Source organism: Scyliorhinus torazame, chromosome 27, assembly GCF_047496885.1.
Source record: "Scyliorhinus torazame isolate Kashiwa2021f chromosome 27, sScyTor2.1, whole genome shotgun sequence".
NCBI lineage: Eukaryota > Metazoa > Chordata > Chondrichthyes > Carcharhiniformes > Scyliorhinidae > Scyliorhinus > Scyliorhinus torazame.
This window is the reverse complement of record NC_092733.1, coordinates 12,654,846-12,673,067: the sequence shown is the minus strand read 5'-3', so window position 1 is coordinate 12,673,067 and position 18,222 is coordinate 12,654,846. Positions and strand designations below refer to the sequence as shown.

The 18,222-nt window shown below is 50.3% G+C and overlaps 1 protein-coding gene across 1 annotated transcript in view; it reads left to right on the top strand.

Annotated features, from left to right (window-relative positions):
* The window catches only part of LOC140403206 (complement C3-like), a 294,404-nt gene that overhangs the window by 76,068 nt on the left and 200,114 nt on the right, over nt 1-18,222 (top strand). Inside the window, exons 7-12 of the mRNA XM_072490959.1 lie at nt 4,726-4,813; nt 4,890-4,992; nt 5,391-5,511; nt 7,361-7,476; nt 7,575-7,721; nt 15,623-15,835. Coding sequence (XP_072347060.1) covers nt 4,726-4,813; nt 4,890-4,992; nt 5,391-5,511; nt 7,361-7,476; nt 7,575-7,721; nt 15,623-15,835 — 788 coding nt within the window. The remainder of the gene's footprint in view (nt 1-4,725; nt 4,814-4,889; nt 4,993-5,390; nt 5,512-7,360; nt 7,477-7,574; nt 7,722-15,622; nt 15,836-18,222) is intronic.

Genomic DNA, 18,222 nt, shown 5'->3' with positions numbered 1-18,222 from the left:
CTGCCCGCTCCCCACCAGATGCGCCAGGGACGGAACGCGGGGAGGCCGAGTGTACCGGGACGTCCCTTGGTGGAGCCACCGGGACGGCCCCAGAACCTCCTCCTCCCTCGGGGAGCCCAGTGGCCCCCGGGCCTCACTGTGGGACGGAGATGCGCTCGGAGACATGCCCCGTCACACCCCCGACACCTGGCACTGCCAGTCCTGGAGGCCTGCAGCGGTATCGACCACGTTCCGAATATTCGCCAAGACGGGGCCCAGGGAGTGCCACATTACTGCCAAGGTCTGTGCGATCTCGACCTGTGAATGCACGACGCCATCCATCACGTGCACCAAGCGGCCAATGCTCTCCGCGACCGACTGCTGGGACTGAGCCATCGCTTGCTGGGACCGGGCCATGGCATGGTGAGACTCAGCCAGGGCCCGGAGAGCGGTGGCAATGTCGTGTTGGCTCTGGCGCATGGCTACCTGTGAGAGGGCAGCCCGCTCCTGGGCCATGGATGACGCGTGCACGTGAAGCCCAACGCCTTGCAGAACCTGACCCATGGCCAAAACCCCTTCACCCATTGCCTCCACCGCGGACGCCACCCGTGCGGTGTCGGCCTGGGTGGCTGCGATGAGCGGCACCACTCCCTGCTCCTGGACGCGGATAGACTCCTCCAGCTGCGTGTGCACGCCCTGGAAGATGGCCCTCATCCCGTTACTCAGTCCCTGGGTGTCCATACACATCGGTTGTCCGGGTGGGTCAATTACATCCAGAAACCCGGGAACCGTCTGGGTGGCAGCTGGTTGCTGGGCCTGGGCTGCCCTCCGACCGCCCAGCCCCTCGGCTGCTCCAAACTCTACCTGCTGTACCGGCTCAGCTGTGGGGTGCGCACCAGACCGTGACCCGGGAGCCTCATCACTTATCTGCCCAACCGAGGTGAGTGTCTCTGCGATGGTGAACGGTGTGGGAGACAGCAGTGCCGCAAGCTCGAGGTCATCATCCGTCAAGATGTCTGGTGTGTATTGGTCCCCCTCATTGCCCGGCGCAAGCTCCATGCGGGCCATGTCGTCTTGAGTTCGATCCAGCGGGTGTGTGGCGGTGATGTGTGCTTCGGCATACCTGTCCACCCTGTGCCCCTGACTAATGTCTGTCCCGGTGGTCTCAGAGTCCCGGTCCTGTGTCTCAGACTGAGAGGTCTGCCCTCCTGTCCGACCGACTGCCAACCTCCGGCGTGCGTCCCTGGTGGCCGTTGCCGTGGGTGGCGTTGCGCTGCTTCCTGGGCGAGACGTCCCTGAAGGATCGGCGGATGGCCCTGGGGAACATAAAAGATTCGGGGTTCGTTAGACACGGTGGCCCGGGTGTATGGTGGTGGTGGGCGCACAGTGTGAGGGGGGATGGGATCTGGGGTGCAGTGGCCAGAGTGTGAGGGGGGATGGGATCTGGGGTGCAGTGGCCAGAGTGTGAGGGGGGCGATGACGGGTTGGGGGTGGGGAGGACATGTAGTGTTCTCTCACTTGCTTCTGCGCCTCCGACCTGACATGGCGCGACCTCCCGGGTGGCGGATCCCCCAGTGAGGTCCAGGGCCCTCTGCTCGTGAACGGTTAGGGGGTGCAGGACCGGAGAACCCCCTCCGGTTCTCATGCGCTCCCGCTGGTTATGCGCTGTCTTGTCCTGGGGGGGGGGGGGTGGGGGGGGTTGGATAAAGGATCACCATTAGGTGGGTATCATGATGGCATGCAAATATTGACAACATTGTTGCTGGTTCAGGAGACAGCACGCCATGGGTTCGCTCCAGGGGGGTCCCGGGGCTCATGTGGGTCGAGTAGGTAGTTGGGCACCGTGACCCCCCCAAACCCCCGACCCCCCCAACATCGCCCCTGATGCCCCAGTCCCCCCCAACACTCCCAACGCCACCCCCCCCTAACCCCACTTCCCCCCCTTCCCCCCCCCCCTCCTCCCTCCGTGCCGGGGGAGGGGAGCCAGGGGGCACCTTCATGGCTCTTACCCTGGCAGCCCGGGTGAGGTCGTGCAGCTTCTTGCGGCACTGCTCCCCCGTCCGGGGGGTCTGCCCCACAGCACTGACTGCAGTGCCCACCTCCCACAGCCGCGCCTCTCCGCGCTGGATGGCTGGTGATGCCCACGTCTTGGGCAGAGGGTGTCCCTTCTCCGCTACACCTCATCCACCAGGGTGTCCAGGTCCGTATCCCGGAACCTCGGTGCGGCTCTTCGGGGCTCAGCCATCTCCTCTGTTCTCCTCCGGGTCCTCTGTGCGCGGTTCACGCAATTTATGACGCAGCGCTGCGTCATTCGGGCGTCGCACGGTGACGACGCGGCCTTCGCGGAACGCACCCCCGAGGTTCTCGCGGCCCCGATCCTAGCCCTTTTTCGGGACCTGAATCGGACGGGATCGGGGCCGTTCCGCGCCGTCGTGAACCTCGACGGCGTTCACGACGGCGCGGCCACTTCGGCGTGAGAGTGGAGAATCGCGCCCTAGGTCTAGAATTGCATCTCCTCTCGTTGGGTTTGTGACTAATTGGTTGAAAACATTTTCCTGGACACATCATGATTTTTTCTCTCCCAGTTCCCCATATATTGTTTGAATCCCAGTTTATATTGGGATAATTAACGTCTCCTGTTCTTATTGCCCTCATGTTCTTACAGGCAGATATTTGCCTACATTTTTGATCTTCTATCGCCCTTTCACTGTTTTGGGGTCTGCAATATACTCGCAGTAGTGTGACTGCCACGTTTCTATTTCTAAGTTCAACCCATAAAGCCTTGTTTGTTGACCCATTTAGTACAGGATCCCTCCTCACAATTGGAATTGATTCCTTACCCATCAGTACTACTCCCCCTCTTGTTTTATCTCCCACATATCCTGCCTGAGAACTCTGTAGGGAGGGATATTGAGATGCCAATTCTGCCGCTCCTTTAGCCAGGTTTCTGTTATAGCAACAACATCCTGTTGCATTTGTACCTGTGCCCTTAACTTGTCTATTTTGTTTGTAACACTCCTTGCATTGAAGTATAAACAGTTCAACCCCACCATTTTCCCTTGCTGGAGACTTTTTGAACTGTATTTCTCCTGAAATTCCAAGTCTATCACGACATCTAACTCATTGCTAATGTTCTACCTCCATTTGCCTGATCTGATTTTGACTTATCTGATCCTACTCTTGGAGGCCCATCCCCCTGCCACACTAGTTTAAATACTCCCCAACTGAACTAACGAAAGCCCCTGCAAGGACATGGGTTCCAGCTCTGCCCAGGTGCAACCCGTCCGCTTTGTACAAGTCCCTCCTGCCCCAGAACCGGTCCCAGTGCTTCAGGAATCTGAAACCCGCCCGGCTACACCATCTCTCCAGCCACACATTCATCGGATCTATCCTCCTATTCTTGCTCTCTCTTGCACATGGAACTGGAAGCAATCATGATGTTACTACATTTGAGGTCCTGCATTTTAGTTTATCTCCTAACCTCTTGTACTCAGCTTGCAGGTCCTCATCACTTAGTTTACCTATGTCATTGGTACCAATGTGGACCATGACCATGGACTGTTCACCTTTCCACCCCAGAATTCCCTGCAGCCCCTGTATGATACCCTGGACCCCGGCACCAGTGAGGCAACATACCATCTTTGATTTGTGTTTGCGGCCACAGAAGTGTCTGTCTGTGCCCCTAACTATTGAATTCCCTATTAATATAGACCTGCCATTCATTTTTCTCCTTCTCATCTGAGCAGCAGAGCCACCCATAGTGCTGTGAACTTGGCTGCTGTTGCTTTCCCCTGACAGATCATCCCCCCAACAGTATTCAAAGCGATATGTCTGTTTGAGAGGGGATGACCACAGGGGGCTCTTGTACTACCCTCCTGTGTCTTTTATTGTTCCTGATGGTCACCCATTCCCTTTCTGCCTGTGCGATCCGCATGCTATTCATGACTTCCTCAGCATCGCGGATGCTCCACAGTGAGTCCAGTCACAGCTCCAGCTCTGAAATCCGGTGAGCTGGAAGCTGCATTTGGTCACACCTTCTGCACACATGGTCACCAGGGTCGCCAGAAGCATCCCTCATTTCCCACATTGTGCAGGAGGGGCATATCATTTTCTTCATTATGGATAATGGTGGTTGAATACTTTAAAGGACTTTTGCTTGATTTGGATACAGGGACTGAACTATTTCGCCCTTCAAGCCTGTTCTGTCATTCAATTTAATCATGGCTGATCTGTAATTTGTTTATACTACCCGATTGTGCGGTCTCATGGATGACTTTGTGATTATGCAATTAATTTTAATGGTGATCTGCAAGCTAACTCGTGCAATGTCAAACATATTTGGTCACTATTTCCAGATTGCATCAACTCCTTTTTGACAAACTAGGCAACTATTCAGGGAGGCTTGAGGTGAAGCTCTATTGATTTCTATCATATTCTATAAGATATTACACAAGGCCTGCATACTTAGACAGATCCTTTCGAACTGGCAGAAAAAGTTCAGAAGAACTTTCTTCTTCGTCTGGCCAACATTTCTTTCTCAAGGGACATCAAAAACGCTATCTGGCCATTCAGTTCATTGCTGTGGCACCTTGATGTTTGTAAGACAGGCAATTATAAGACCACAAGACGTAGGAACAGAAGTAGGCCTTTTGGCCCATTGAACCTGCTCTGCCATTCAATGAGGTCATGACTGATCTGATGTGATATGCTTTTAAATGTTGTTTTAACTTGGTTTGTTTTTGTTAGTGCTGCCGAGCTTTGAAGTTACCCTGGAGTTGGAAAAGCAATTTTTCTACGTTGATGATATCAAATTGGATGTTTCGATCACTGCAAGGTCGGTATATTTATCTATCAGAGAAATCTGGAGCGTTTGTTTCGATGCCATTTTAACTGTTTTATCTCATTTTTAGATTCACATTTGGAAAACCTGTTCACGGTCGTGCATTTGTTCTGTTTGGAATAATGAAGGATGGTGCAAAGTTAAGCATTCCATCATCACTTCAATCAGTAGCTGTAAGTAAAGAGCAAAATATTGCTGAATTTTGGAATACTAACATGTTCATATAGTTTGGTGAGTGGAATATCTTGGTAGTATTTTAAATTAGCTAAGTGAGAAAGTAATTGCTTTCTTTGTGGGGAAACACTTCAATGGTGAATGGTAGTTCTTTATAATTGTTAGTAACTGTTTATTTTGTGTGACTGAGTTATTTAATTTTTTGAACTATGAATAGTATATAATCGGGGATTAGAACGTCAATCACTTTGTGCGTTAAATATTCAGTGCCGATTGGACTTCTCCATAGGGATGGAGAGTGCATAGCAGAACAATGGAAAACATTGAATAATGTATTCAGATTCGGGTCTTGCACTTGTTGGAGGACTGTTTTGTGCTCTAAACTATTTAATTTCAGATTACAGATGGAGAAGGAGCTGTTTCCCTGACAAGTAAAGCTTTGAAAAACAGCTTTCCAAACATTCAGGAACTTGTGGGGTGTTCAATCTACATTACTGCTAGCGTTATAACACATACAGGTGTGTAAATATCGTGCATCTTATTACGGTTAAATAACAATCTCTTGTACATACACTGAAAGGTTGTAAAAATGATTGACTTATCCCATTGGTATTTATGTTTACAAGTATATTGAATCCGCTTGGCTGCCATAATGAGAACATAACAAATAGGAACTGGAGTAGGCCATTCGGCCCTTGGAGTCAGCTCCTCCATTCAAGAGTAATATGACTGATGTCGACATCACTTCCATCCTGTCCTATTCCTATATTCCTCCATTATCCCAGTAACAAAATATCTATTGATCCATTTTTGAATATACTGAAAATACACAGGTCTCTGCTGTTGAGAAATCCAAACATCCACAACCTTTTGAGTGAAGAAATGTATCCTCTTCTCAGATGAGCGACCCCTCTTCTTGATTCTCCAGCCAGGGAAAATTGTCTTCCTTGTCTACCCTACTGAGACCCTAAAGAATTTTATATGTTTCAATGAGAGATCACCTTTCATTTCTTTAAGCAGGAGGGAAAGGAAACAGGACACACTCAATTTCTGCTCATTGGACAATCCTCTTTTGTAAAGGGTAGCTTTTCCACTTTTTGACACCTTTTAAATCTGTACAATCTTGGAATTGGTGAAAAAAGTGCAAAAGATTGGGGAAATTTAAACTCTAGTGAGTTGTACTCATAAGCACCCACAGTTGTGTTATCTACCAACCTTTGTTGAAAATTAAGTTCACCTGGATCAGGCTGTGGCAAAACGCATCACATCCTGAGGTCCAAATGGTGAGATTCTGATGATTGTATTGCATTTCAGAGTGAGCTAATTTCTTAGGCATTTAAGCAGAAGTAGGCATGTTTAAAAAGGTTTTATTAATTCGTTCTTGGGATGTCAGCAATGCTGGCGGGACTAGTATTTATTGTCTATCCCGAATTGCCATCGAGAAGGTGGTGGTGAGCTGCCTTGAACTACTTCAGTCCTTGTGATGTTTGTGTACCCACAATATTTGACTGTTCGGCAGTAGTTTTGCTACAACTCAGTTGCTTGTTAGTTTCAAAGGCATTTAAGAAGTCAACCACAATGCTGAGGATCTCGTATCATATGTCAGCCAGGCCGGCTAAGGATGGCAGGTTTCTTCCTCTGAACGCGATTAGTGGATCAGATTGGTTTTTATAACAATCTGTGTTTTTTATAACAATCTAATAGTTTCATGATCATTATTAATGAGACTAACATTTTATTTAAGATTTATTAATTAATTGATTTTCAATCTTCCCAGTTGTCAAGGTGAATTTGAACTATTGTGTCTTGAGAACTTTTACTCATGGGCTACTTGTCAATTACCACTGCGCTACTGTCCCCAGTAAAAATTTTAACATTTTATTACAATAAAAAAATGTTGAACTTATTAAGAAACTGGTCTGTGTACACTAACAAATCTTTTAAATAGTTCAATATAAGGGCCGGCCCAGTGGCTCAGTGGTTAGCACTGCTGCCTCACGGCGCTGAGGACCCGGGTTCGATCCCGGCCCCGGGTCACTGTCCGTGTGGAGTTTGCACATTCTCCCTGTGTCTACATGGGTTTCGCCCCCACAACCCAAAGATGTGCAGGGGAGGGGGATTGGCCGTGCTAAATTGCCCCTTAATCGAAAAAATAAATAAATAATTGGGTACTCTAAATTTACAGAGAAATAAAATAAAATAAATAGTTCAATACAGGTTCTTTCAGTAATTTCTGAGAAACAGCAATGGCTGCTCTTAAATTGTGTCATGTTTTATTAAGCCCGCGGCAGAAATATTTCACTTCTGAAATTTGGTAAAATGCCAAATATAATTTTTTTATTTCTATTTTGTTGCTTTATGATACAGGTAGTGACATGGTCGAAGCAGAAAAATCAGGAATAAAAATAGTCACCACGCCATACACCATATTATTCACGAAGACCTCCAAGTATTACAAGCCTGGAATGCCATTTAGTCTCATGGTACAGATATCTCTTTACTTTGTCTTTTCTGTAACTATGTATCTTTGCTATGTGAGGAATAGGATAAAGATTGTTTTTTCTGTTCCTTCTCATCTGAGGTTTATGTAACGAATCCTGATGGTTCACCAGCCAATGAAGTCCCTGTCATAGCCAATAACGTAGACAGCCATTCGAGAACTGCGGCTGACGGTACTGCCAGGCTGACAATCAATACAGGTGGACAACAACAAAATCTACCAATAAAAGTGAGCGCATTTAATATTGATTCATAGAATAATACAAAACAGAAGAGGCCTTCCGGCCCATCGTGGCTTTACCAGCTCTTTGAAAGAACCATCCAATTGTTCCACACATCCTACTTTTCCCCCTCGCCCTACACATTATTTATCTTCACATATATATCTGAAAGCCCTATTGAATGTCATGATTGGGCACGATCTACCGGCCATGCGCACCCCATTCGGACAGGCACGATGTCGGGAGGGCTTCTTCCATTATCTATCCAGCTCGCCAAGCCTCGCGAGATTTTAAAATGTTTCTTTAATCAATGTTTTAGCATTATACAAAATTACAAACCCCCCTACTTACTCCCTCCTTGTTTATACCCTCCTCCCACCCCTCTTTACCCACCCCCCAAACAGCTAACAGTGAGCATCTCTCTGAAATACTATATAAACGGCCACCATCTCTGGTAAAACCCTTCAATTGGTCCCCTCACGGTGTATTTGACCTTCTCGAGGTGCAAAAACTCCATTAAATCCCCTAGCCATGCTATAGCACACGCTGATGTTGCTAGCCTCCAGCCCAATAGGATCCGCCTCCACGCCACCAACAAGACTCGTGCAAGGACATCAGCCCCTGCACCCGTCCACAGCTCTGGCACATTCGAAACACCAAAGACAGCCACCAAAGGACAGGGTTACAGGTCAAGATTTAGGATCGCCGACATGGTATTAAAAAAGGACCTCCAGACATCCACCAACGTGGAATATATGTGTGTGGTGTGCAGGCCCTCTCAAACAGCACTCATACCTATCCTTCAACCTCGCAGAAAAAGTCTCATGCCTCTCGGGATCTAATGGGATCTCGTGAGACGTCGTGATCGGGATTAGTATTTGGCAAATCTACATATTAGAGTGAGTAGCTAGGCTCACTCTAAAATGCAGCTCGCCTGATCTACCCCAGGCACTGGGATCTGACCCCTTCGCCTTGGAGACCTTAGACGCGCGCTGTTCAGCACTGGTCCCCACAAACGGGGACCTGTCGGGAGGGCACTTGGTGGGGGACGGGGGGATGGTCTCCCAAGGGAGCGGAAGTCCTCTGGTGGTTGCCATTTGGGCAGGGTGGTTCCGCGGCACTGCTGGTCCCACCAGGGCACCTTGACACTGCCAGCCTGGCATTCTGGCAATAAACCTGGGTGCCAGACTGGCATAATAAGACCAAAGGTCATAGGAGCAGAATTAGGCCATTCGGTCCATCGAGTCTGCTCCTTCAATCATGACTGATATATTTTTCAGCCCCATTCCCTGCCTTCTCTCCATCACTCCTGATCCCCTTATTTATAAAGAACCTGGGAGGGATTCTCTCCTACCCGGCGGGGCGGGGGTCCCGGCGGGATGGAGTGGCGTGAACCACACCGGCGTCGGGTCCCCCCAAAGGTGCGGATTTCTCCGCACCTTTAGGGCCCAAACCCTCACCTTTAGGGGCTAGGCCTGCGCCAGAGTGGTTGCCGTCCCACCGGCTGGCGTGGAAGGCCTTTGGCGCCACGCCAGCCGGAGCCGAAGGGACTTCGCCGGCCGGTGGAAGTCCGCGCATGCGCAGGGGTGGGGTCACCTACGCGTTGGCCATCACGGAGACCTACACGGCCGACGCGTAGTAAAAGAGTGCCCCCACGGCACAGGCCCGCCCGCGGATCGGTGGGCCCCGATCGGGGGACAAGCCACCATGCTATACAACACTCTGGTGCGGCCGCATTTGGAGTATTGCGTGCAATTCTGGTCGCCGCATTATAGGAAGGATGTGGAAGCATTGGAAAGGGTGCAGAGGAGATTTACCAGAATGTTGCCTGGTATGGAGGGAAGATCTTATGAGGAAAGGCTGAGGGACTTGAGGCTGTTTTCGTTAGAGAGAAGAAGGTTAAGAGGTGATTTAATTGAGGCATACAAGATGATCAGAGGATTGGATAGGGTGGACAGTGAGAGCCTTTTTCCTCGGATGGTGATGTCTAGCACGAGGGGACATAGCTTTAAACTGAGGGGAGATAGATATAGGACAGATGTCAGAGGTAGGTTCTTTACTCAGAGAGTAGTAAGGGTGTGGAATGCCCTGCCTGCAACAGTAGTGGACTCGCCAACGCTAAGGACATTCAAATGGTCATTGGATAGACATATGGACAATAAGGGAATAGTGTAGATGGGCTTTAGAGTGATTTCACAGGTCAGCGCAACATCGAGGGCCGAAGGGCCTGTACTGCGCTGTAATGTTCTATGTTCTATGAGGGCACCCCCCGAGGCCAGATCGCCCCGTGCCGACCCAGGACCCCGGAGCCCGCTCGCGCCACCTGGTCCCGCCGGTAAGGGAGGTGGTTTAATTCACGCAGGCGGGACCGGCATTACAGCAGCGGGACTTCGGCCCATCGCGGGCTGGAGAATTGCCGGGGTGTGGCCCGCTGACCGGCGCGGCGTGATTCTCGCCCCCGCCGAATCTCCAGTGCCGGAGAATTCAGCGGCCGGCGGGGGCGGGATTCACCCCCCCCCCCCCCCCCCCCCCCGGCGATTCTCTGACCTGGCGGGGGGTCGGAAAATCCCGTCCCCTGTCTATCTCCGTCTTAAAGATACTCAGTGATTTGGCTTCTGGCTCCCCTTCCAATCAACTCTGGCCAGCTCCTCACTCATGTCTTTGTAGTTACCCTTATTCAATTGTAAAACGGTTACACCTGATTCCAGCTTCTCCCTCTCAAACTGCAGGGTGATCACTGCCCCCTTAGGGCTCCTTCATCTTAATTTCCCTGATCAAGTCTACCTCATTACACATCGCCAAGTCCAGAATTGCCTGTTCCCTAATGGGCTCTACCGCAAGCTGCTCCAAAAAAACATCTAGTAGACATTCCACAAATTCCTTTTCTTGGGATCCACTAAAAACCTGATTTTGCCAGTCCACCTGCATATTGAAGTCCCCCATGATTATTGTAACACTGCCTTTCTTATATGTCTTTTCTATCTCCTGATTTTATTTTCTGCCTGTACATAACTCCACCAGGGTCTTTTTCCTTTGCGATTCCTCAACTCTACCCACACAAATTCTACGCCTTCCAACCCTATATCGCTTTTTGCCATTGATTAAGTTATTTTCTTACTAACAATACAACCACTCCCTTTGTCCATCTGTCTGTCCTTTCGATAAGACACATATCCTTGAATATTTAGATCCCAACCCTGACCTCTTTCATCACCAAGTATGGCTCAGTTGTACCACCACAGACTGAGCTGGCCAGGTCCGAAAAAATATAGCTGCTAGACTGGGACTAGTTGGCAGTTGGTGAGGGAACCAACAAGAGGGAAAAACATACTTGACCTCATCATCACTAATGCATCTGTCCTTGGCAGTATCGGTAGAAGTGACCACCGCACAGTCCTTGTGGAGACAAAACCCCGTGTTCACTTTGAAGATACCCTCCATCGTGTTGTGTGGCACTACCACCGTGCTAAATGGGATATACTTTGAACAGATCAAGCACCTCATTCATGAGGCATGGTGGGCCATCACCATCATTATTCAACCACAATCTGCAACCTCATGGCCTGGCATACCTGGATGCTACCAGGACCTGATGGTCTGAGTTACAAGGAGAGGCTGGATAGGCTGGGACTTTTTTCCCTGGAGCGTAGGAGGCTTAGGGGTGATCTTATAGAGGTCTATAAAATAATGAGGAACATAGATAAGGTAGTGAACATCTTTTCCTAAAGGTAGACGAGTCTAGATCTAGAGGGCAGAGGTTTCAGGTGAGAGGGGAGAGATACAAAAGAGACCGGAGGGGAAATGTTTTCACACAGAGGGTGGTGAGCATCTGGACCGACCTGCCAGAAGCAGTGGTAGAGGCAATTTTTTCCTTTAAAAAAACAGTTAGACAGTTACATGGGCAGGGTGGGTATAGAGGGATATGGGCCAAATGTGGGCAAGTGGGATTAGCTTAGTGATAGAAACTGGGCGGCATGGACAAGCTGGGCCGAAGGGCCTGTTTCCATGCTGTAAACATCTATGTCCCCCACTCCTCCATTACCACCAAGCCACGGGACAGCACTAGTTCAATGAAGAGCGCAGGAGAGCATGCCAGGAGCAACATCAGGCGCACTGAAAAACGAGGTGTCAACCTGTTAAGTTGCAACACAGGAGTACTTGTGAGCCAAATAGCATAAGCAGCAAATAATAGAGAGATAAACAATTCGCAAGGGGCTGGTTTAGCACTGTGGACTAAACGGCTGGCTTGTAATGCAGAACAAGGCAGCAGCGCGGGTTCAATTCCCGTACCAGCCTCCCCGAACAGGCGCCGGAATGTGGCGACTAGGGGCTTTTCACAGTAACTTAATTGAAGCCTACTTGTGACAATGCATCATATCTAAACTCTGCAGTCCAGCCACATCCAGCCGTGAATGGTGATGGAGGAGGAGGCTCCCCAAATATCCCCATCCTCAATGATGGAGGAGCCCAGCACATCTGTGCAAAAGACAAGGCTGAGACATTCGCAACAATCTTCAGCCAGAATGCCGAATGGTTGATCCATGTCAGTCTCCTCTGGAGGTCCCCAGCACCACAGATGTCAGTCTTCAGCCAATACAGTTCACTCCACATGATATCAAGAAACAGCTCAAGGCACTGGATACTGCAAAGGCTATGGGCCCTGACAATATTCCAGCAAAAGTACTGAAGGCTTGTGCTCCAGAACTAGCCAAGTTGATCCAGTACAGCTACATCACTGGCATCTACCTGGCAATGTGGTAAATTACCCGAGTGTGTCCTGTACAAGAAACAGGCCAAATCCAACCCAGCCAATTACCGCGCGATCAGTCTACTCTCCATCATCAGCAAAGTGATGGAAGGAGTCATCAACGGCACTTACTCAGCAATAACCTGCTCACGGATGCTCAGTTTGGGTACCATCAGGGTCACTCAACTCCTGACTTTATTACTGCCTTGGTTCAAACATGGGAAAAAGAGCTGAACCACAGAGGTGAGGTGAGAGTGACTGCCCTTGACATCAAGGCAGCATTTGACCAAATATGACATCAAGGAGACCGAGCAAAACTGGAGTCAATGGGAATCAGGGAGGGGAACACTCCGCGGGGCCGGAGAATGGGATGTCAGGCCTGCGATCGGGTCCGATGCCTTCCCGCGATTCTCCGCAGACCGGAGAATCAGCGCAAGTCCTGCGCATGTGGTTGATGCGGGGCCGGTCGGGGGCCATTGAAAGAGGTCCGCGCAGTGATTCTCAGCCGGAAGCTGGCCGAGTTCCCGCCGGCGTGGTTCACTCATGGTTCCGCAGCCGCCCTGGTCGGGGGCGGGGAGATCTGTCACCGAGGGAGGGGGGGGGGGGCTCCAGGACAGCTAGGCTTGTGATCGGGGGCCACCTATCAGCGGGAGCGTGTGATCTAGGGGGGACCTATGTTGTTGGGACCGGCTTGCTGTTTGGGTCCGGCATGTTGCGCGGTGCGGCCCCGCATCCGGAAGTGGAGGGCCCCGTATTGGCAGCCGGAGCTGCGTGGATTACTCTGGTGCCCTGCAAGCCCCCTTCAAGACGGAGAATCACTTTGGACTTTCTCCACGAAAGTTCAGAGAGAATCACAACCGTTTTCTCGCGGGGTGGGGCCATAGCCCTATTTTCAGAGAATTCAGCCCCATGTCTATGTGATGCCCACAACATGGTACCCGCCAATTTCAATATGCGCAACAAACTAATTTACATTGTTTCATGTACTGCATGCATTTTGTTACAACACCCTGGCTGGGATTCTTCGACCCCCCGCCGGGTTGGAGAATCCCCGGGGGGATGCGCAAATCCCGCCGCGCCGCCGGCTGCCCTATACTCCGGCACTGTTTTTCGGGCGGCGGCGGGATTCCCACCACACTGGTCGGGGGCCGTTGACAGCGGCCCCTCCCCCGGGCGATTATCTGGGCCCCGATGGGCCGAGTGGCCGTCCAGTTTTGGCCAGTGCCGCCGGCGTGAATTACTCACCTCACACACGGTGGGACCTGGCAGTTAAGTGTGCGGGGGCGGTCCGGGGGGGGGGGCGGGGGGAGGGGAGCGGGAGGATCCAACCCCCATGGTGGCCTGGCCCGCGATCGGGGCCTACTGATCCTGCGGGCGGGCTGTTTCAGTGGAAGCCTTCTTTCCTCCGTGCCGGGCCCCAGTCGGACTCCGCCATATTGCCCGGGGGCCGGTGCGGAGAACGGAACCCCCGTGCATGTGCGGAAATATGCCGGCCGGTCTGTGCATGCGCGAACTCGCGCTGACCCTTCACGCCGGCTGGAGCGGCACCAAACACTCCGGCGTCAAACTAGCCCCCGAAAACTTGGAGAATTCTGACTTTTGGGGGCGGGAGACGCTGGAGTGGTTGGCGCCGGTTTTCCCGCTAGCTGTTCCCTTTTTTGCTGTGTCTGAAGTCAAATTCCCTGCCACTTTCTATATTCTGTTCTATTCGGTGTTCTGGAACTTTACTAACCTCTCCTAAGCCCTCAGCCCCTTTAACTCATTTAAAGTCATTAACCTGCATTCTCACCCTCCCCTTCAACTTTGATTTTCTAATTTTCCATGCAACTGAACACTCTCCCCCACTCTTTAGTTTAAAAATCCCTATCTACTGGCAAATAGGTGAGATGAGGCTTTGGGGAGTCCGGGTGTCAAGCGTGGGTGTTGAGAGATTGGGACGCCATATAAAAACGGGATCCTGATCTCCTCACGCACAGACGTGTTCTGGGGGAGGGGCGTTCCCTGCTAAGGTCCCAGATTGCTACAAAGTCGTTCAACAACGTGGTCTTCATTGGCACTGAGTGCCAGTAAACGCCTGGCTAAATGCACTCGACACGGGATTCTGTTCAAATTGGCTAGATCGAGTCCATTGAATCTGTATCCAGCAGTCTTACAGGAGATGCATTCTATGGACGGGATTTTCAATCCCTTCCTGCTGACAGGTTCTTTCGGTCCCACCATAGGCAACCTTCTGAGGTAGGTTCCCCAGTGGCAGGGCGGGCGAGCTATACAAAACACAATAGACTTCGGCAGGTTTGGAAGATCCGTGGGTGGGCTAGAAAATCCCAGGTCATATTAGAACCACTCAAAGCAGAATAGAAGGGCCTCCTGTTGCCTCTGGTACCTTCATCAATTACCTTAAATCTATGATGTGGTGATGCCGGCGTTGGACTGGGGTGAGCACAGTAAGAAGTCTGACAACACCAGGTTAAAGACCAACAGGTCCTGAGGGAGGAGCAGCGCTCCGAAAGCTAGTGTTTGAAACAAACCTGTTGGACTTTAAACTGGTGTTGTAAGACTTCTTACTTCAATCTATGTTCTCGGGTTACCAACCCTACCGCCAATGGGAACAATTCTTCATTACTTACTCTATCAAAACCCTACTTATTTTGAATCCATCGAATAAATTTCCCCTTAATCTTATTTGTTCGAAGGAGAATATTCAAAGTTTTGTTGCAGTTGCACCATGAACAGTTTAAATGTGGATTTACTTTGAAGACTTCAGCCACATTGTATAATATTGATCATGTGTCACAAATGCACATGGTCTCCGTACTCTTTCCTTAAACATAGCATTTATTTTGTTCCTTTTAAGAAGGGAGGGAATTCCAGAATTTTTACCTTGGCAGCGAAGGCTTGGTCAGCAAAGGGGAGTGATTCAATTCGGGGATATGAGGAGGCAAAATCTGGAGGAACGCAGAAATCCAAGACAGTAACCTACTTCCTGCTGATTTTAAATTTGACATCAGAAATTAACATCACTCTCATAAATGTTTGCTACTTTTTCAATGTGACTAACTGACTTGTGAAGCAGTGTTACTTTACAAATACAGTGTAAGGTTGGTATTTACTCAATGGTGTCAGTTTAAGTTTCTTGTTGTGTTTTATATTTTCCATTTGTAGGTTGAAACAAATGTTGCCAGCATTTTAAAATCTCAGCAGGCCTCTGCAAGTATGGTGGCACAACCGTATAAGACACAGGATGGTTCAAGCAACTACTTGCACATTGGCATTCAACAAACGGAACTAAGTCCAGGAAATAATTTGATAGTTAATCTCAATCTACGAAATGACAATGTAGGAATCCAGAACCAGATACAGTATTTTACCTGCCTGGTAAGTTCTCTGTATGCCAATTATGTCTTACTGTTTTGACATTTATAAAGAGCCAGTTCAAGAGGTGATTATGAACTACTGCGGCCATTCTGTCCATTTAGTTATGTCCACTTCTCACTCGTGCATTTTACAAACTTTACTGAATTCCTTAAGCTAACTTGAATTTTCCTTCCCTGAATGTAAAAGCTTGTGTATCCTTAAGCACCAGTATGTCTTCCTAATGCAGTTCTTCTCAAAGATAAGCAATGTTTTGTGAGGGCCACGAAGAATCCAGCACGAGTTTTAACGACACAAAGTAATAACATTGTTGCGCAGGACGTTGTCCCCTGCATCTTATGCACCTCTAGCCATTTAGACTGGGCGTCAATTAATAGAAGGAACATGGATCCTTGAAAAGGGCCTGCGAAATCTGCATGCAAGCGTGCCCAAGGCCGCCCTGGCCATTCCCAGTGATGTAGGGGAGCGGCCGGCGGATGCTTCTGATGCTCCTGGCAAATGGAGCTGTTTTGGGCCACCTTCTCAATGTCGGTGTCGAGGCCTGGCCATCAGGCATAACTCCGGGCCAACATTTTAATTTTGGTCACACCTGGATGCCCATTGTGCAAGTCTGTTAGTATCAGCTCCTGGCCTTTTCCCGGGACAATCACACGCGTCCCCCACAAGAGGATGCCGTCTTCCACGCTGAATTCTGGCAGCTTGGAGGAAAATGCCCGCAACTCGCCTGGGAGCTGTCTATGCTGCCCACCATACAGGACTATGTGCCAAACCTTTGACAGGACTGGCTCCGTCTGGGTCCACTCACGGATCTGTGATGCCGTGACAGGCAAGGTGTCCATAAAATTTAGGGTTGCAACCACCTCACCGGTCGTGGGGGTCAACATGGGGCCGGTCGATAAAGGCAATCGGCTCAGTGCGTCGGCATTTGCTATCTGCGTACCTGGTTTGTGCTCCAGAGAATACTCGTATGCAGCAAGCAACAAAGCCCAGCGCTGGATCCGTGCGGAAGCAATGGGCAGTATTGGCTTATCCTCCCTGAAAAGTCCCAGCAGAGGCTTATGATCAGTCACGATAGTGAAGTGGCGGCCATACACGTACTGGTGGAAGCGTTTCACCGCAAAAACCACTGCCAGGCCCTCCTTCTCGATCTGTGCGTACTTTTTCTCCGCTGCAGTCAATGTGCGGGAGGCGAAAGCTATCGGAAACTCGGCCTCGTTCTCCATCTTGTGGGACAGGACGGTCCCAATACCATACGGGGATGCATCACATGTGACGAGCAAAGGCTTTCCAGGATCATAGTGGGTTAGTAACCAAGACGACGACAATTGTTGCTTTACCCGCTGGAAAGCGGTTTCTTGCGGCTGACCCCAAACCCAGGTGTGATTTTTCTTTAGCAGAAGGTGCAAAGGGGCCAGCGTAGTTGCCAGATTGGGGAGGAACTTCCCGTAATCGTTTACGAGACCGAGAAAAGAACGAAGATGCGAAGTGTCAGTCGGGGCGGGGGCCTGTTGAATCGCACGCACCTTCTCTGCGACGGGGTGCAAACCTCCGCGGTCCACCCGATAACCTAGGTAGACTACTTCCTTTGCCTGAAATACACATTTTGTGCGACGTAAACGGACTCCAGCCTCCGAAAGGCGTCTAAGGACAGCCTCCAGATTTTCCAAATGTTCCTGCTCCGACGTCCCTGTAATCAAAACGTCATCTAAGTAGACAGCAACACGTGGTAAACCTCTCAAAATGCCCTCCACAACACGTTGAAAAATTGCGCAGGCAGAGGATACTCCAAAGGGCAACCGTCCAGGAGGCAGGGTCCAGCTACTGCAGGTAGGTGTGACTCATATCTAATTTTGTGAACGAGAGTCCACCTGCAAGCTTCGCGTAGAGATCCTCTATGCAAGGCATTGGATATCGGTCGAGTCGGGAAGCCGTATTCACTGTAGGTTTATAGTCACCACACAAGCGACTGTGGCATCTGGCTTCATTACAGGTACAATTGGTGCTGCCCAGTCACCAAAACGGACGGGCCTGATAATACCCAAACTCTCCAAACGAGTGAGCTCCCCTTCTACCTTCTCGAGCAAGGCGTAAGGCACCGGGCGCGCCCGGAAATAGCACGGCGTGGCTCCTGGTTCGACTTGGATACGGGCTACAGCCCCTTTTATTTTCCCCAAACCAGGCTGGAATACATCTGGGTATCGTCCTAGCACCTCAGTCAACCCTTCAGAAACTGTTTGGAGGATGTGCTGCCATTGCAACCGCAAATGGCGCAACCAGTCCCGACCCAACAGGCTGGGCCCATGGCCGCGCACCACGATAAGTGGGAAACGCCCCTCCTGGCGTCCATAAACAACAGGGGTCATTGTAGTTCCTGCAATGTCCAGTGGTTC